Source organism: Anguilla anguilla, chromosome 5 (genome assembly GCF_013347855.1).
Source record: "Anguilla anguilla isolate fAngAng1 chromosome 5, fAngAng1.pri, whole genome shotgun sequence".
Classification (NCBI taxonomy): domain Eukaryota; kingdom Metazoa; phylum Chordata; class Actinopteri; order Anguilliformes; family Anguillidae; genus Anguilla; species Anguilla anguilla.
In genome coordinates, this window is record NC_049205.1 from 50338426 (window position 1) to 50351497 (window position 13072).

General features: G+C 46.4%; 1 protein-coding gene across 7 annotated transcripts in view; it reads left to right on the forward strand.

The window, feature by feature from the left end:
• The window catches only part of vps13c (vacuolar protein sorting 13 homolog C), a 77734-nt gene that overhangs the window by 47944 nt on the left and 16718 nt on the right, over positions 1-13072 (forward strand). For all 7 annotated transcript variants that reach the window (XM_035416754.1, XM_035416755.1, XM_035416752.1 and 4 more), the window contains 22 exons: positions 321-424; positions 618-785; positions 1044-1348; positions 2146-2293; positions 2590-2740; positions 3400-3518; positions 4459-4628; positions 5459-5712; positions 6142-6365; positions 6456-6548; positions 6898-7263; positions 7751-7840; positions 8334-8489; positions 8930-9194; positions 9528-9688; positions 9797-9918; positions 10252-10549; positions 11069-11458; positions 11844-11948; positions 12046-12210; positions 12410-12535; positions 12918-13051. In XM_035416754.1, coding sequence (XP_035272645.1) covers positions 321-424; positions 618-785; positions 1044-1348; positions 2146-2293; positions 2590-2740; positions 3400-3518; positions 4459-4628; positions 5459-5712; positions 6142-6365; positions 6456-6548; positions 6898-7263; positions 7751-7840; positions 8334-8489; positions 8930-9194; positions 9528-9688; positions 9797-9918; positions 10252-10549; positions 11069-11458; positions 11844-11948; positions 12046-12210; positions 12410-12535; positions 12918-13051 — 4114 coding nt within the window. The remainder of the gene's footprint in view (positions 1-320; positions 425-617; positions 786-1043; positions 1349-2145; positions 2294-2589; positions 2741-3399; positions 3519-4458; positions 4629-5458; positions 5713-6141; positions 6366-6455; positions 6549-6897; positions 7264-7750; positions 7841-8333; positions 8490-8929; positions 9195-9527; positions 9689-9796; positions 9919-10251; positions 10550-11068; positions 11459-11843; positions 11949-12045; positions 12211-12409; positions 12536-12917; positions 13052-13072) is intronic.

Below are 13072 nucleotides of genomic sequence, written 5' to 3' on the forward strand. Positions count from 1 at the left end.
TAACATTAATATTCAAACCAATATTAGCATTCATTTTCTGGGTAAGACAGCTTTCCCTCAGGTTTGTTTGACTTCCTATGAAGGCTTCAGCTTAATATGAGCTTCACTTATAAGCCTCATTCAGATATACATTATGTGTTAAGTGGCATTCATTAGCGTTAAGTATTATTAGTATGGTTATTCAGCCCTCGGTTATTTAAGGAATAATCTTCCATTAATTTTGTTTCTATCTGCCGAGAACACATTTATTGAAAGAAGAAATTGCCCATTCTGAAACACTGCAGAATATTGAAAATGAAAACCTGAGTTTTGTTGTTCAGGTTTTCAGGGGTCGCTGCTGATGAAGGGGACTCAAACCCACATCTCCGCCGGTCTCCGGGACTTCATCGTCATCAACGCCGACCCAAAAACCATCCACAAAAAGGCAAGTAAACACCTCCAGTGTGCAGTGTCTGCAACCTCTTCCAGGCAGGCATGAGACCGGCAGGCCTGTTTGCACTCGAATGTAATCGGAATAAGATATGAGTTGAATGTGTGTGAAAATCTGGTGTGGGGAGGAGGCCACATTAAAGTCGGTGGGGCAGCACGACCGCTCACGCTTGTGTGATCTCTGGCAGGCGATCTCCATCGTGGGGGACGAGGTGTTCAGTTTCACCATGAGCCTCACCCCTAAAGCCACCGAGGGGCCCGGTTACACCGACACCTCCAAGGTCGACGGCAAGGTCAAACTCAACGTGGGCTGCATCCAGGTGCTTTACCTGCACAAGTTCGTCATGTCTCTCCTGGTAAGCAAATGCATAACAAATGCTCACGCTACATATTCCGTCCTATAGAATGACACACATGTAGATAAGACCTCAGATTTAGTAAAACGAATGCAGTCTGCATAATGTCAATTCAACAAAAATTTTAACTACTGTTTTATTTTTTAAAAATTCTGCATTACGACTCTTGATATGATATTAACGATATAAATATTGAACAACATAAACTTGAATGTTTTCCTGATTCTTGTTTGTTTGTATTTCTCCCCCTCAAATCAGAACTTCACCAACAACTTCCAGACGGCGAAGGAGGCTCTGACCGCCGCCACAGCGCAGGCAGCGGAGAAGGCGGCGTCCAGCGTGCGCGACTTCGCCCAGAAGAGCTTCCGCCTCTCCATGGACGTCCGGCTGAAGGCTCCCGTCATCATCGTCCCGCAGTCCTCCGTATCCCACAATGCCCTGGAGGTGGACCTGGGTCTGATCACAGTGAGGAACGGCTTCTCCCTGCTGCCTGTGGAAGGCCGTCCTCTCCCAGCGATCATCGACGAAATGGACGTCCAGCTTACCCAGCTCAAGCTCAGCAGGTCAGTAGGGTAGCAGTTAGGGGACTCAACTTACACACTGAAGTATGCTTGAATCCCATGTAGGTACCCGCTTTTGTAGCATGTAGGCTAGCCCACACACTATTATACCTGAGATGTAGGCATTTATTAACTGCTCTGTGTTTGCTGTGACTTTGTTGTGATTCTGTTTGATATTCAGCATATGCATTCTTAAATTGTACACATTAGGCTGTGTAGTGTGTCATGTGACAATAGTGTATCAACTTTTCCTGACTCTTATTGAATTTAATAAAACAGTATGACCAATCATTAAGTTAAGAGGCCAACTGCAAGTACATATATGTTATCAATAACAAGCTCTGTATTATCGCTGAGAAAGGTGAGCATTGCACTAAAATGAGTTACACTTTCCATTGATTAAAAAGGACTGGAAGTACTATCAGAATTTGACAGAGTAAAATCAAACAGTTTTAAAAAGAGGCCAAAGATAGCGGGTCATTGTAAATATAATGTAAAGGTATATTATTTGACAAACTGACACAGAAAAAAAAATTATTCTACAGAACCCAATAACCTCTTTTTTGATTAACTTAATCATATGGCGACAAAATGTTTGAAGCTTACTTAAAAAAATAAGACTACACTTCTTTAAGTAATGATTTCAGTCAATGAGGAATTCATATTCTTCAAATTGGTGTATTTTAGCATTACTTTTTGACTTGGTTTTGGTTTCAAACCATCAGCATGCCCGATGCATTTGTTTCTCAGTGGTTCTACAGTTTATCCTCATTGTATTTTGTCTGTATCACTCTGGACAGGATTTACCTGGACACTGACTCAGTCCAGCCCAGCATTAAGGTCCTGGAGCCGGTCAATTTCCTCCTGTCAGTCAAGAGAAACCTTGCTTCTGCCTGGTATACCCAGATGCCTGCTGTGGAGATTGATGGGGACCTGAAACCTATGAAGGTGCCTGCATTTTGTCCTAATTATACACATAATAATAAGCCTTTCATTTTCCTCATCACCCCTCATTACCTATAAGGCAGAACATTGCCTATTATAATAATCAAGGATTGGTCTCAAAAAAGGTGTATGTGTGAAATCTGACCATCTTAAGTCTCATTTGATGTTCAGATGAGTCTCTGTGCTTTTATTTGTTTCTTAACTGGTGTAGGATATTCTCATATTTCCTGTTTATTTCCATTGTTCCAGCGCATTTCTGTGGTTCCTGTGCATGTCTTTGATTGTATACATTTCTCCAGGTTGCTCTGAGCCAGGACGACCTCTCCGTTTTGTTGAAAATCCTGATGGAGAACATCGGGGAGGCGGCCGGGCTGCAGACGGACGCTCGCGTCTGTGCAGACGCGGCTTTGAAGCAGCAGGCTTTGCATCCAGGGACAGAATCCCCGAGAGGTAGGAGAGAGTGCCACTGAACAGCACAATGTTAGTGTGGCTGCCGTTCAGATCTATGAGCCTTGAACTTGAACTGGAAGTAGTGCTTGGACTTTGTCTTATGTTCTCTTGGAATGTCACCGCACTGTGACTTGAACAATGACACGAATCAGTACTGGCAGTTAACAATGTCGAAAAATGATGTCTGAGTTTGGAATTAGGGTGCAGCTGCTCTGATTAAGACATTTATACATTCATTTGTCTTTTCTTGTTTTTCAATCCTGTGTGCAGTGTGCTGTTCTGTGTCTTAGGCTGCAGTTGTTACTGAGGCTTAAAATCACATCAGTCTCACAGCACGCATGAGAGTCCAGGCCAACCCCGGCTTTTGTGATGCTAATGAATCCTATTCAGAGTGTTTCTATGCTTCCTGCTGTTCTGGTGACCAGAGATTCAGTGGTAATTTGAATGGAAATATACTGCCTACCCTTATTTGTTTTAAGCCACGGGCTGCAGTGTCACAATTAGATTTACTGGGACTTTTAGCGCATTAACGGTCCCATTTGGGAAAGAAAAACAGACTGCGGACTGACAGGAATACTGCAGTTGGCTGAAGTCTCAATGTGCTTGTCACACTTCCTTTGTGTGTGTGTGTGTGTGCGTGTGTGTTTCTCCATCTTAAGGGGAAGTTGAGAAGCAGAAGGAAAGTAAGGACCCAGAGCAAGAGCCACTGGAGACAGTGAAATTTAACTTCAATATCGAGTCTCTTGCGTTGGTGCTCTACAGTAATGACCCTAAGCAGGTGTGTTACCATACTCTCATACTGTTTCCCAGCTCTGTCTAATAACTCGTACTGATTCCTAGCTCGAATACCTCAAATTGATTTCCAGCACTGATTCCCAGCAGTGATTCCAAGCTTCGATTCCAGGTCTTTAACCTTGCATTGATTCCTAACTCTGCTACCTCAAGCTCTGATTTCCTACTTGCATGTCCACAGTAGGTTTTCCCAAAGATTTTTATATTTGGTATGTTTTTTCCCCCTAACTAGCACCCAAAGCTTAAATTTTACAACTATCCATTTATGCAGCAGGGTCTTAAAAAGTTCAGATTACGCACACTGCTCAGGGGTACATCAGTAGTGACTCCCCTGGGATTAAACCCTACAGCTCTCTGGTTAGGATGAGGCTGCCAGGTCTTCAGACCCGATGCTACACTGGCACCCTGCTGACTGCATGGGCTCATGCTGGCCAGCTGGATTAATTTTCTGACGGTGGAAATTATACTTGCCTATGTGTTTATGTTTCATTTTGTGCATTGATACCCGTAGCTGCAGTGGTGCTGCTTAAGCAATGTGCAGTCTGCGTTACTGTGTCAGTGAAAAGGTTCATAGCTTTTATCCGTAACACATGGGGCATGAGCAGTATGGTGTTGTTTACCATTCAGCGTCTCCAGAGTCTTCTGTAATTTCAGTCATTTACTGTAATTGCCACACAGGAAACTCTCCAAAACCTTTCCTAATGAGAAGAGAAAAGCATTGTTAGCCAGTGAAAACCTCCACGACATGTTCCCCCATGCAGTTCCTTACCTTCAGCGCTCTAGTAACGGGCGTAGATATTGGGATGAATAGTCGTCGTGCAATTGTTCTCTCGTGGAATTCACTGTTGAGGTGATGCAAAGGTGTTCTTGCGTTATGCAGTGTGTGTGTGAAGAGAGCGTGACCTTTACACTGCTCTTCCATGTAGGTGGCTCCAGTTAGCCTCCACGAGGAGGCCCTGTGCTTGGGGGAGTTCACCCTGCACTCGATAAAGGCTTCGGGGAAGGTGTTCAATAGCGGGGCCTTGGAGGTGTCCACCCTCCTCACCTCCTGCACCCTGGACGACAAGAGATCTGGAATCCAGAGGGTCACCTCAAGGTGAGGGGTAGTCCCGTACTAAGAACTGTTTGAGGAACTTGATCTACAGAGGTAGATGTATACCTTTTATATAAATTATTTTCATGAAAGATGTTTTTCTCATTATCTCTGTAGTTACTAGGGGATATGAAGAAATTCTATGCTTGTGCTTCTGTGAAATTATTCTTAATGTCTGGAATATGATCTATATGTGCTGTTTAAAAATATTGATATCACTATATGGTTACAGAAATACTTCAGATGAAGTATCATGCTCAAGTGAAATTGAAACTGCAGCCTCTTAACTGATAATTGACAGAAAGAGCGGTCATCTGTGGCATTGCTTACCTCTGTATTGGCCAAAATTCAGTTATCGAGGGAAATTTAGCAATGATGCCTACAACAAGAAGGCTATTTATGAATTGTTCATCACATTAAAGCTGTCAGATATGCTTTGAGTTGCATTAAATATGCTTGTTAAACTAGATTATACGCATAAATGGAAATTACAGTGCTTCAAACTAGGAATGTGTACTGTCAAAAATAGAATGTTGCAATCCCTTTTCTGTCCTGTCTATAAATATTGTTCAAAAATAAAAGGACAATGTTCTGTATAGAGAGAGGAAGCTTCTGCGTAGAAAAACTTCTGGCCATATTGAGGGGATCATATTTAGTTTGTAAATAAGTTCTCATTGCAACTATTGCAATTCAAGATAATTGCCTCATTCAAGTTGAACTGAGTGTTCTTCTGAATGCTCTCTCTCTCTATTGGTTACACTCACCACAAGGTGGCCAGGTGTCCAGATTAATGCTGTGGTTTGTATACCGTTTGCCGTCTGATCTGCCCGTAGGATGGTGGGGAGGCGGGACGAGGACAGCACCGATGCCATGATTGACATGACGTACTCGCAGAACGACAGCGAGCGGCAGGTGGTGGCCGTGCTGCAGAAGCTCTACCTCTGCGCCAGCGTGGAGTTCCTCATGGCCGTGGGCGAATTTTTCCTGCAGGCTCTTCCCCAGAGCCCGCCCGCTGCTCTCGACAGGGCCGCCCAGCTGCCACTCAAGCAGATTGCGGAACCCAAGATCTACGCCGACCCCAAAACGCGTAAGGGACTGCCGGCAAATATTTTTAAAGAAACCCTAACTGTATTTGGACACCAAGGCCCCCCTGACCTCTACCTATCCTCTCTTCTGGATTTCTTTATGGGATAATAATATCCGAGTATGGCTGTGTAACATATTTACTTCTGTTTACAATGCTAAGTGCTAACTTAGCACTTACTGATTATAAATGGGACTTCTGTGCCTTCTTGGTGATATTGCACTTCTGCAGTCACTGATGGTCACCGATTTTGTTTGTCGCCCTGGATAAGAGCATCTGCATTTCTTTCAGTGCCTCACATAGGCAGAAATGCTTTCTACCACAAATGATAAACTCCAACTGTAAACGTGACTCTGAAGTGTTGCTATTTCTAAGTTGTTAGCTCAATTAGTTTTGGTGGTGGACTTATGAAGTTTATTTGTTTGTTCTTAGCCTCAGGGCCTAAGATGAAGATCCGAGCTGTGGTATTGGACCCTGAGGTGGTGTTCGTGGCAAACCTCATGAAGGCCGATGCCCCGGCGCTGGTAGCCTCCTTCCAGTGTGACTTCTCCCTGGAGACAAGCGAAGCCACCCAGGCCATGAGAGCCAATGTCAGGGACCTCAAAGTTCTGGCCTGTCCCTTCATCCGAAACAAAGAGGACAAAGCCGTCACCACCGTAAGGGACCGCCGTTCCTGAACCATTCCATTTTGGTAAACCGTTTGTGATTGGTCAGCTCTCACTCACAGGATGCTATGCTTGTCCCAGGTGCTGCGCCCATGCTCCGTTCTCCTGGAAACAAAAAAGAATCAAAACGAACCACTTGCTGGATCCGTGACTGTGGAGGAAGTCATCGTTAAAGTCAGTGATGTTGCACATTAAGCTCTCTGACTCATGACTGTTATTTAAGTAATCGCACATTAGAGTGGATATATTTCATGCATGAGGGCTTTTTACATTAAAAAAATTTACCTGCCACATTATGCCCCAGAACTCTGTACCCACACAGCCAGCATGGTTTTAGAAAACCTTTCATCAAGAGACATTAGTTATATTACTTACCTGACTCCTGTGGGCATCCACTTTATGCCTAGATTGCTCTTCCTGACTGTAGTTCCAATAAGGGTGTTTACACTGTAATGTTTTCATAGCGTTTATATAAATTATTTTCATACATATGTATAATTTGCTTCTTTATATCCTTGTACAGATCTCGCCAGTGATTCTCAACACTGTTATGACCATCACGGCAGCCATGACGCCCAAATCCAAAGAGGACCAGCAGGAGGAGGACGCGGGCGACCTCGGCAAGCTCTGGTCCATCATGAACCTGTACGAGAGCAACTACTGGTTCCTGGGCGTGGATACGGCCACCGAAGTCACCGAGAGCTTCCGCGACCAGGACGACGGGAACTTCGGAGAGAGCTTTGCGGTGGACGTGAAGGTGGTGCAAGTGACTCTGGAGTCCGGTCTGGGTCACCGCACCGTCCCCCTCCTGCTGGCTGAGTCATCTCTCACCGGGACTGCCAAGAACTGGTCTTCCCTGCTCAACGTCAGAGCGGATATGACTCTGGAGGTGGGGAACACCGTTCTGTTGTGTATTTAAGACCTCCGGGTCATACTTAATATTTGAATTGAAAATTGATTGTGGATGGATTTACCTAGTGCCAAGATCTGACATATACTCATTTCATAACTTATCAGTTATAACTTATAATCGGTTTCACAGAACTTCCAACCCTCTTGAAACTACTAAGGTTTAGAGTTGAGAAGGGAAATTCCAGCCATCATTTGTGGAATTAGATGGTTTTGATTTGGGAAACAGATACTAGTTACAGGACTGAGTAGCCCTGCTGGCCTTGTGGTCCGTTAGGACTATGGTTGGGAATCCATGTGGAGACTGTGCTACTCCAGTACCACGGGTTGAATACCTCTTATTCAGATAGGTTGTGTGTGCTGGCTTTTCCTCTGATGCCCTTAGCTTCTGTCAACCTTGTGTTGTGTTGTGCTATGAATTTGAGTTGACCTAGAGTGCAGTATGAGTAATGCGGCTTCTGTTGCAGGTGAACTACTTCAATGAGACCCATGCTGTCTGGGAGCCTTTCATTGAGAGAGTGGAGAACGGGAAGCGCCGTTGGAACCTGACGCTGGAGGTACTGCCCACTCGGCTCTCATACGAATCTGCTAGGAAGGTCCTGTTCACAAGACCAACTCAAAACCAGAGAATTTAGCGGCATATGGTTTACTGGAACACTGTACAGGTCATTCTCATGTGCAGGCCAAACTTTAGACCTCGTCTCCAGTTCTACGAATCACAAAAAACTAAGGACACAACACTTTTGATATGTGTGTTGGACATGATTGTGATTGTCTGGGATGCATAAGTTGCTTACAGTGCTTCAATGTGCACAACACATTTATTTATATCCATGAAACATACTTATTCAAAGCAATCTTGGCACTAATTAAGAGAAACCACAGTGAAAGGTTGTCTTGCTTTTTTGGTGGTTAAGTGGCCTAAACCTGGTTTGCTTTATTGTTTCTGTGGGTTGCCTGATTTTTAATTGACGTTTCATGCTCATTTGATGGGCTTATGTTTAGACAGTGTATCCAGTCTACTGTAAGTCATTCTTGATTGCCCTTTAGATGAAAAACAACCCTGTCCAGGATAAGAGTCCAGTTCCTGGGGATGATTTTATCATTCTCCCGGACCCTCAAACCGCCATCAACATCTGCTCAAAGGACACCATGAACATCACCATTTCCAAATGCTGCGTCAATGTGTTTAAAAACTTAGCCACGGTAAGATTGTCCTATGGGGAGAGCTCTGTATATCAGTAACGCTTGTTTAGATTTTCATGCAGCCCATCCTGTTCCCTAAACCTTTTTCTAGCAAGGGAAAGGTCAAACAAATCAGGGAATACATCAAAGAATCCTTGAAGCACGATCTTTCTTCTTTCCATTGTATATTTGATTCAATCCTGTACAAAAATAGTACTTGTGTGTTGTGCGGTTGTATATTTTTTTGTTGTTGTCTCAAGAACTAGGTCAAGCTGCCGTGGAACCCAGCACAATTATGGCTTTATGCAAGTCAGCTTTTGTGTGTGCTATTACAAGTTAATTGTGTCAGTGTTACTGGATTCTCACAGCAGCAATCATCTGGCTAATTATACGTTATTCAACCCAAGAAAGTGGGTCAGTGTGCAGGCTTTGTACTAGGCCATCCCTCCCTCTGCCCCCAGGCGTTCTCTGAGGGAACAGCCTCTACGTTCGACTACTCCCTGAAGGAGAAGGCCCCGTTCACTATCCGCAACGCACTGGGCATCCCGCTCATCGTGCAGCACAGCAACAACCTGCGCTTGGCCGGCTCACCAACGCAAGGCAAGCTGCAGGAGGTGGCCATGGGCCAGAGCATGGATCTGGAATATTCCGTCTTCGAACACTCGGCACGGGGCAAGCTCTCTGCCCTCCAACGCCAGGAGAGCTGCCTCTTCAGCCTCAGTTTGGGTTAGTGAGCTTGGCACTACTTCCCGATTTCTAATCCAATCATTACCACTTTTTACCATTTGTTACATTGCTTGTTGTCTTAGTAGACGTCCTTTATCCGGGGCAACTCACACAACTTGAATTTAATGTACAGTCCCTTTATACAGGTTGGCATTTTACTTTAGCAATTCAGTTACCCTGGTCAGGGCTATAATGGCATTGTCCTGTCTCTGGACCCGTGAACTCCAAACCCGGTTCCTTCTACTCTGTACTCCACTGGTGTGCCAGGTATGTCTGATTTGAACAGGAAGTTCCTGTCTTTGAGTAATCACCTCGTGTCCTTGATTTGGTCAGTGCCGTCGGGCTACAGCGAGATCACGAACGTCCCCGTGGACAAGCCGGGGCGGAGGCTGTACAACGTGCGCGGGCCCCTGCACCAGGAGGCCGTCTCCGTGCTGGTGCAAACCGACGCCACCGAAGGCAACAAAGTCATCACCGTGCGCTCGCCCCTGCAGGTACGAGCTGCGCTAGCGTCCCCCCTCTCGAAAACCGCCTCTCCCGCCACGGCCTCAAACCCTGCGCGTTTCGCTCACGTTTTATTTTCTTTTTTTGTCCACGGCCAGATTAAGAACCACTTCTCCGTGCCCTTCACCATTCTGAAATACTGCGCCACTGCAAGAGGCTTTGTCAGTATCGGCGTCGCCGAGCCAGAAAAGGAGTCCCACGTCGCCCTGGAATCGTACAGGTACAATAGCGGTCGGGGACACTGCTCACATCCGCATTAGCATACCAGCTACTCTGCATAAAAAGTGGAAATATCGTGTGCACGTGTTCCCCGGGCGGACAGTAGCCATTAATCAAATGCTAATGAAGACGACACTCGAGAAAAAGAGGTGAGCCTTTGTTTACAAACAGCTTTTGTCGAGGCTTTTTACGGCAGGCTTACGTTAAGCTTGTTTTTGGCATAAAGGCAGCACATCCAAGAGCACTAGGTGTTTCAGGAGGTATTAGTTATTTTCAGGGCAGTGTTCTCTGTAGAGTCGTGAGCCCCTGCTGACGTTTGGGTGCGGGCCGGCAGGGACCAGCTCTTCCTGCAGCCCGTGGGCCGCCTGAAGGGCCAGTACCAGCCGTCGACCACCTGCATCGCCTGGAAGGAGCAGGTGCACTGCAGCTCGGAGGTGCGCGCCGTCCTGCAGTGCCCGGCCAGCGAGAGCAGCTTCCTGCCCCTGGTGGTCAGCACGCTGGCGGTGCCCGACGACATCCGCTTCATCTCCAGCCGGGGCGAGGAGGACTGGGACCCCGCCTACATCATCCACCTGCACCCGGCCGTCACCATCCGCAACCTGCTGCCCTACACGCTGCGCTACCTGCTGGAGGTAAACCCCGCCCGCCCAGGGCGGCGCCGCCACCACTTCGGTGTTTGCTCCGCGGGTGACCTACTTCCTGAGGAGCTTGTGTGAAATGAACCGCCATTTACGTGCGCCGTTAATGACCGCGATCCTGATTGAGCGCACTTCCCTAGTTACTGCGCCCTTCGCCCGCCCGTGTCACGGTCTGGTTCTGTTGTGTTCGGGGTTGTGTAACTGACGAGCAGCTGGATTCGTTTCGGCGTAAACTGACCTGAATTTCCATTCAAATGTCTGCTCTTATGTTGATTGATGTTTCGTAATGTATGTGGGGATGAAAATTAATGCGCAGTATGAATCGGAGTCTGTATGGCTGACTATATATTATCTGTGGTATATGCAAGACAAGGACTGTACAAGGTATATGTACAGTGCTATATGAACACGAACAAATTCCTTTTACATTATGTAATGTGTGTGTGAATGACTGAATGAGTGAATGTTCAGTGGCCCGAGCTCCGATGACGCTGTTCCTTTTTCGTCCTGCAGGGGTCAGCAGAGACCCACGAGCTGCTGGAGGGGAGCACGGCGGACGTGCTGAACGCCCGCATCGGCGGCGAGATCATGGAGCTGGTGCTGGTGAAGTACCAGGGCCGCAACTGGAACGGCCACGTGAAGATCCACGCGGGCATGGCCGAGTTCTTCCCCGTCTGCTTCGGCTGCGACTCGGCCGAGAAGCTGACGGTGGACGTGAGCGTGCACGCGGCGCAGGCCGGCGGCCGCCTGGTGCTGTCCGTCTTCAGCCCCTACTGGATCATCAACAAGACCTCGCGCATCCTGCAGTACCGCGCCGAGGAGGTCCACGTCAAGCACCCCTCCGACTTCCGCGACGTGGTGCTCTTCTCCTTCAAGAAGAAGAACATCTTCAGCAAGAACAAGGTAGGGCGAGCCCTTCCGCCCCACAGCTCCTCAGTGTTTCTCCATCCCAGATCCTCCTGGCTCTCTGCTCCTTTCCAGGCTGTTCCTTCTCAGCCCCCCCTTATGGAGCTCTGCCTCCTTCCTTGAGATGATTTTTTTTCTGCTTTAAACTGAATTAAACATAACAACTTTTTTTTCTTTTTTTTTTTTTTTTACAGTGCAACACTGTTTCCTTCTCTTTATAAATGAGATTTAAAAAAAAATGTAATGTCGTATTGTTAAGGGATTTTATTTTTATTACAAGCCAGTGACACTGTATGGGTTAAATTGATATTATTATTATTATTATTATTATTATTTCCACATTGATCCGCTATATAACTCTTTTGTCGTCGTCTTGTTTCAGTTGCAGCTCTGTATCTCCACCAGTACCTGGTCAGATGGCTTCTCCCTGGACACAGTTGGAAGTTATGGGTGTGTGAAGTGTCCTGCCAGTAACATGGAGTATCTGGTAAGAAAAGGTTCAGCCTATGCTTTTCTCTCCTCTGATTTTTTTGTCTGCCTATTGACCATGCAAATTGTAACCCTCGTTCACTGCTCTCTTACAGGTGGGCGTTAGCATTCAGATGAGCAGCTTTAACCTGACTCGAATAGTGACCATGAGTCCCTTCTACACTCTGGTCAATAAGTCGTCCTACGAGTTGGAGGTGGGAGAGGTTCAGATGGATGAGACCATCATGCAGGGGAGATGGCATTACATTGCATCCAAAGAGGTAAAGGGCACATAAATGAACAAGCATGCACATGCACCGATAGACATTCTGACAGGTGCAGACATACAAAAAGACAAACAGGTTCTCACGCACACACACTTGCACACTCACACACACAGACACATGCACACGCACACACACACACACACACACACACACTGTACACACACTCCAGTCATTGTCCTCTTCTTTCTCTCAGTGTCTTCCGCTGTGGCCAGAGTCCACCACAGGCAAGCTGTGTGTTCGTGTTGTGGGCTCAGAGTGCTCGTCCAAATCCTTCTTCTTCAACAAGCAGGACAATGGCACCCTGCTCAGCATGGATGTGGTGGGTCTAATCTCTCTGGCTCAGGACTGCAGCTCAGTTTGACCATACTACCTTTTATTACATTTAACATGTGTATTATCACATCATGATGTGTGATAGATCAGTTACGAGGCTAAATAAATTCAGCTAACCATGCTTAATAACGGTATTATTATTATTATTAGTAGTAGCAGTAGTAGTTGTATTGCTCTTATTAATAATATGCTTTTTGTTTAGCACCTTTCATATATTGAAATGCCAACTCAAAGTCATAAGGTTTAAAGTGAATTCAAGTCTGTGCTTGTTATTGAGCTGTGTACCGAGCCTTGTGTAGTGTGCGGGACTGTTGCTGTCCAGTAAAATGGCTGACCCTGTGCGTACGGCCTCTTCCTCCTGATGTCAGTGCGGTGGCATCATTGTCGACGTTAACATCTCGGACCACTCCACCGTCATCAGCTTCAGCGACTACTACCACGGCTCCGCCCCCGCTCTCATCATCAACCACACCCCCTGGGCGACCATGTGCTACAAGCAAAGGTAATCCACGGTCACTGTGAA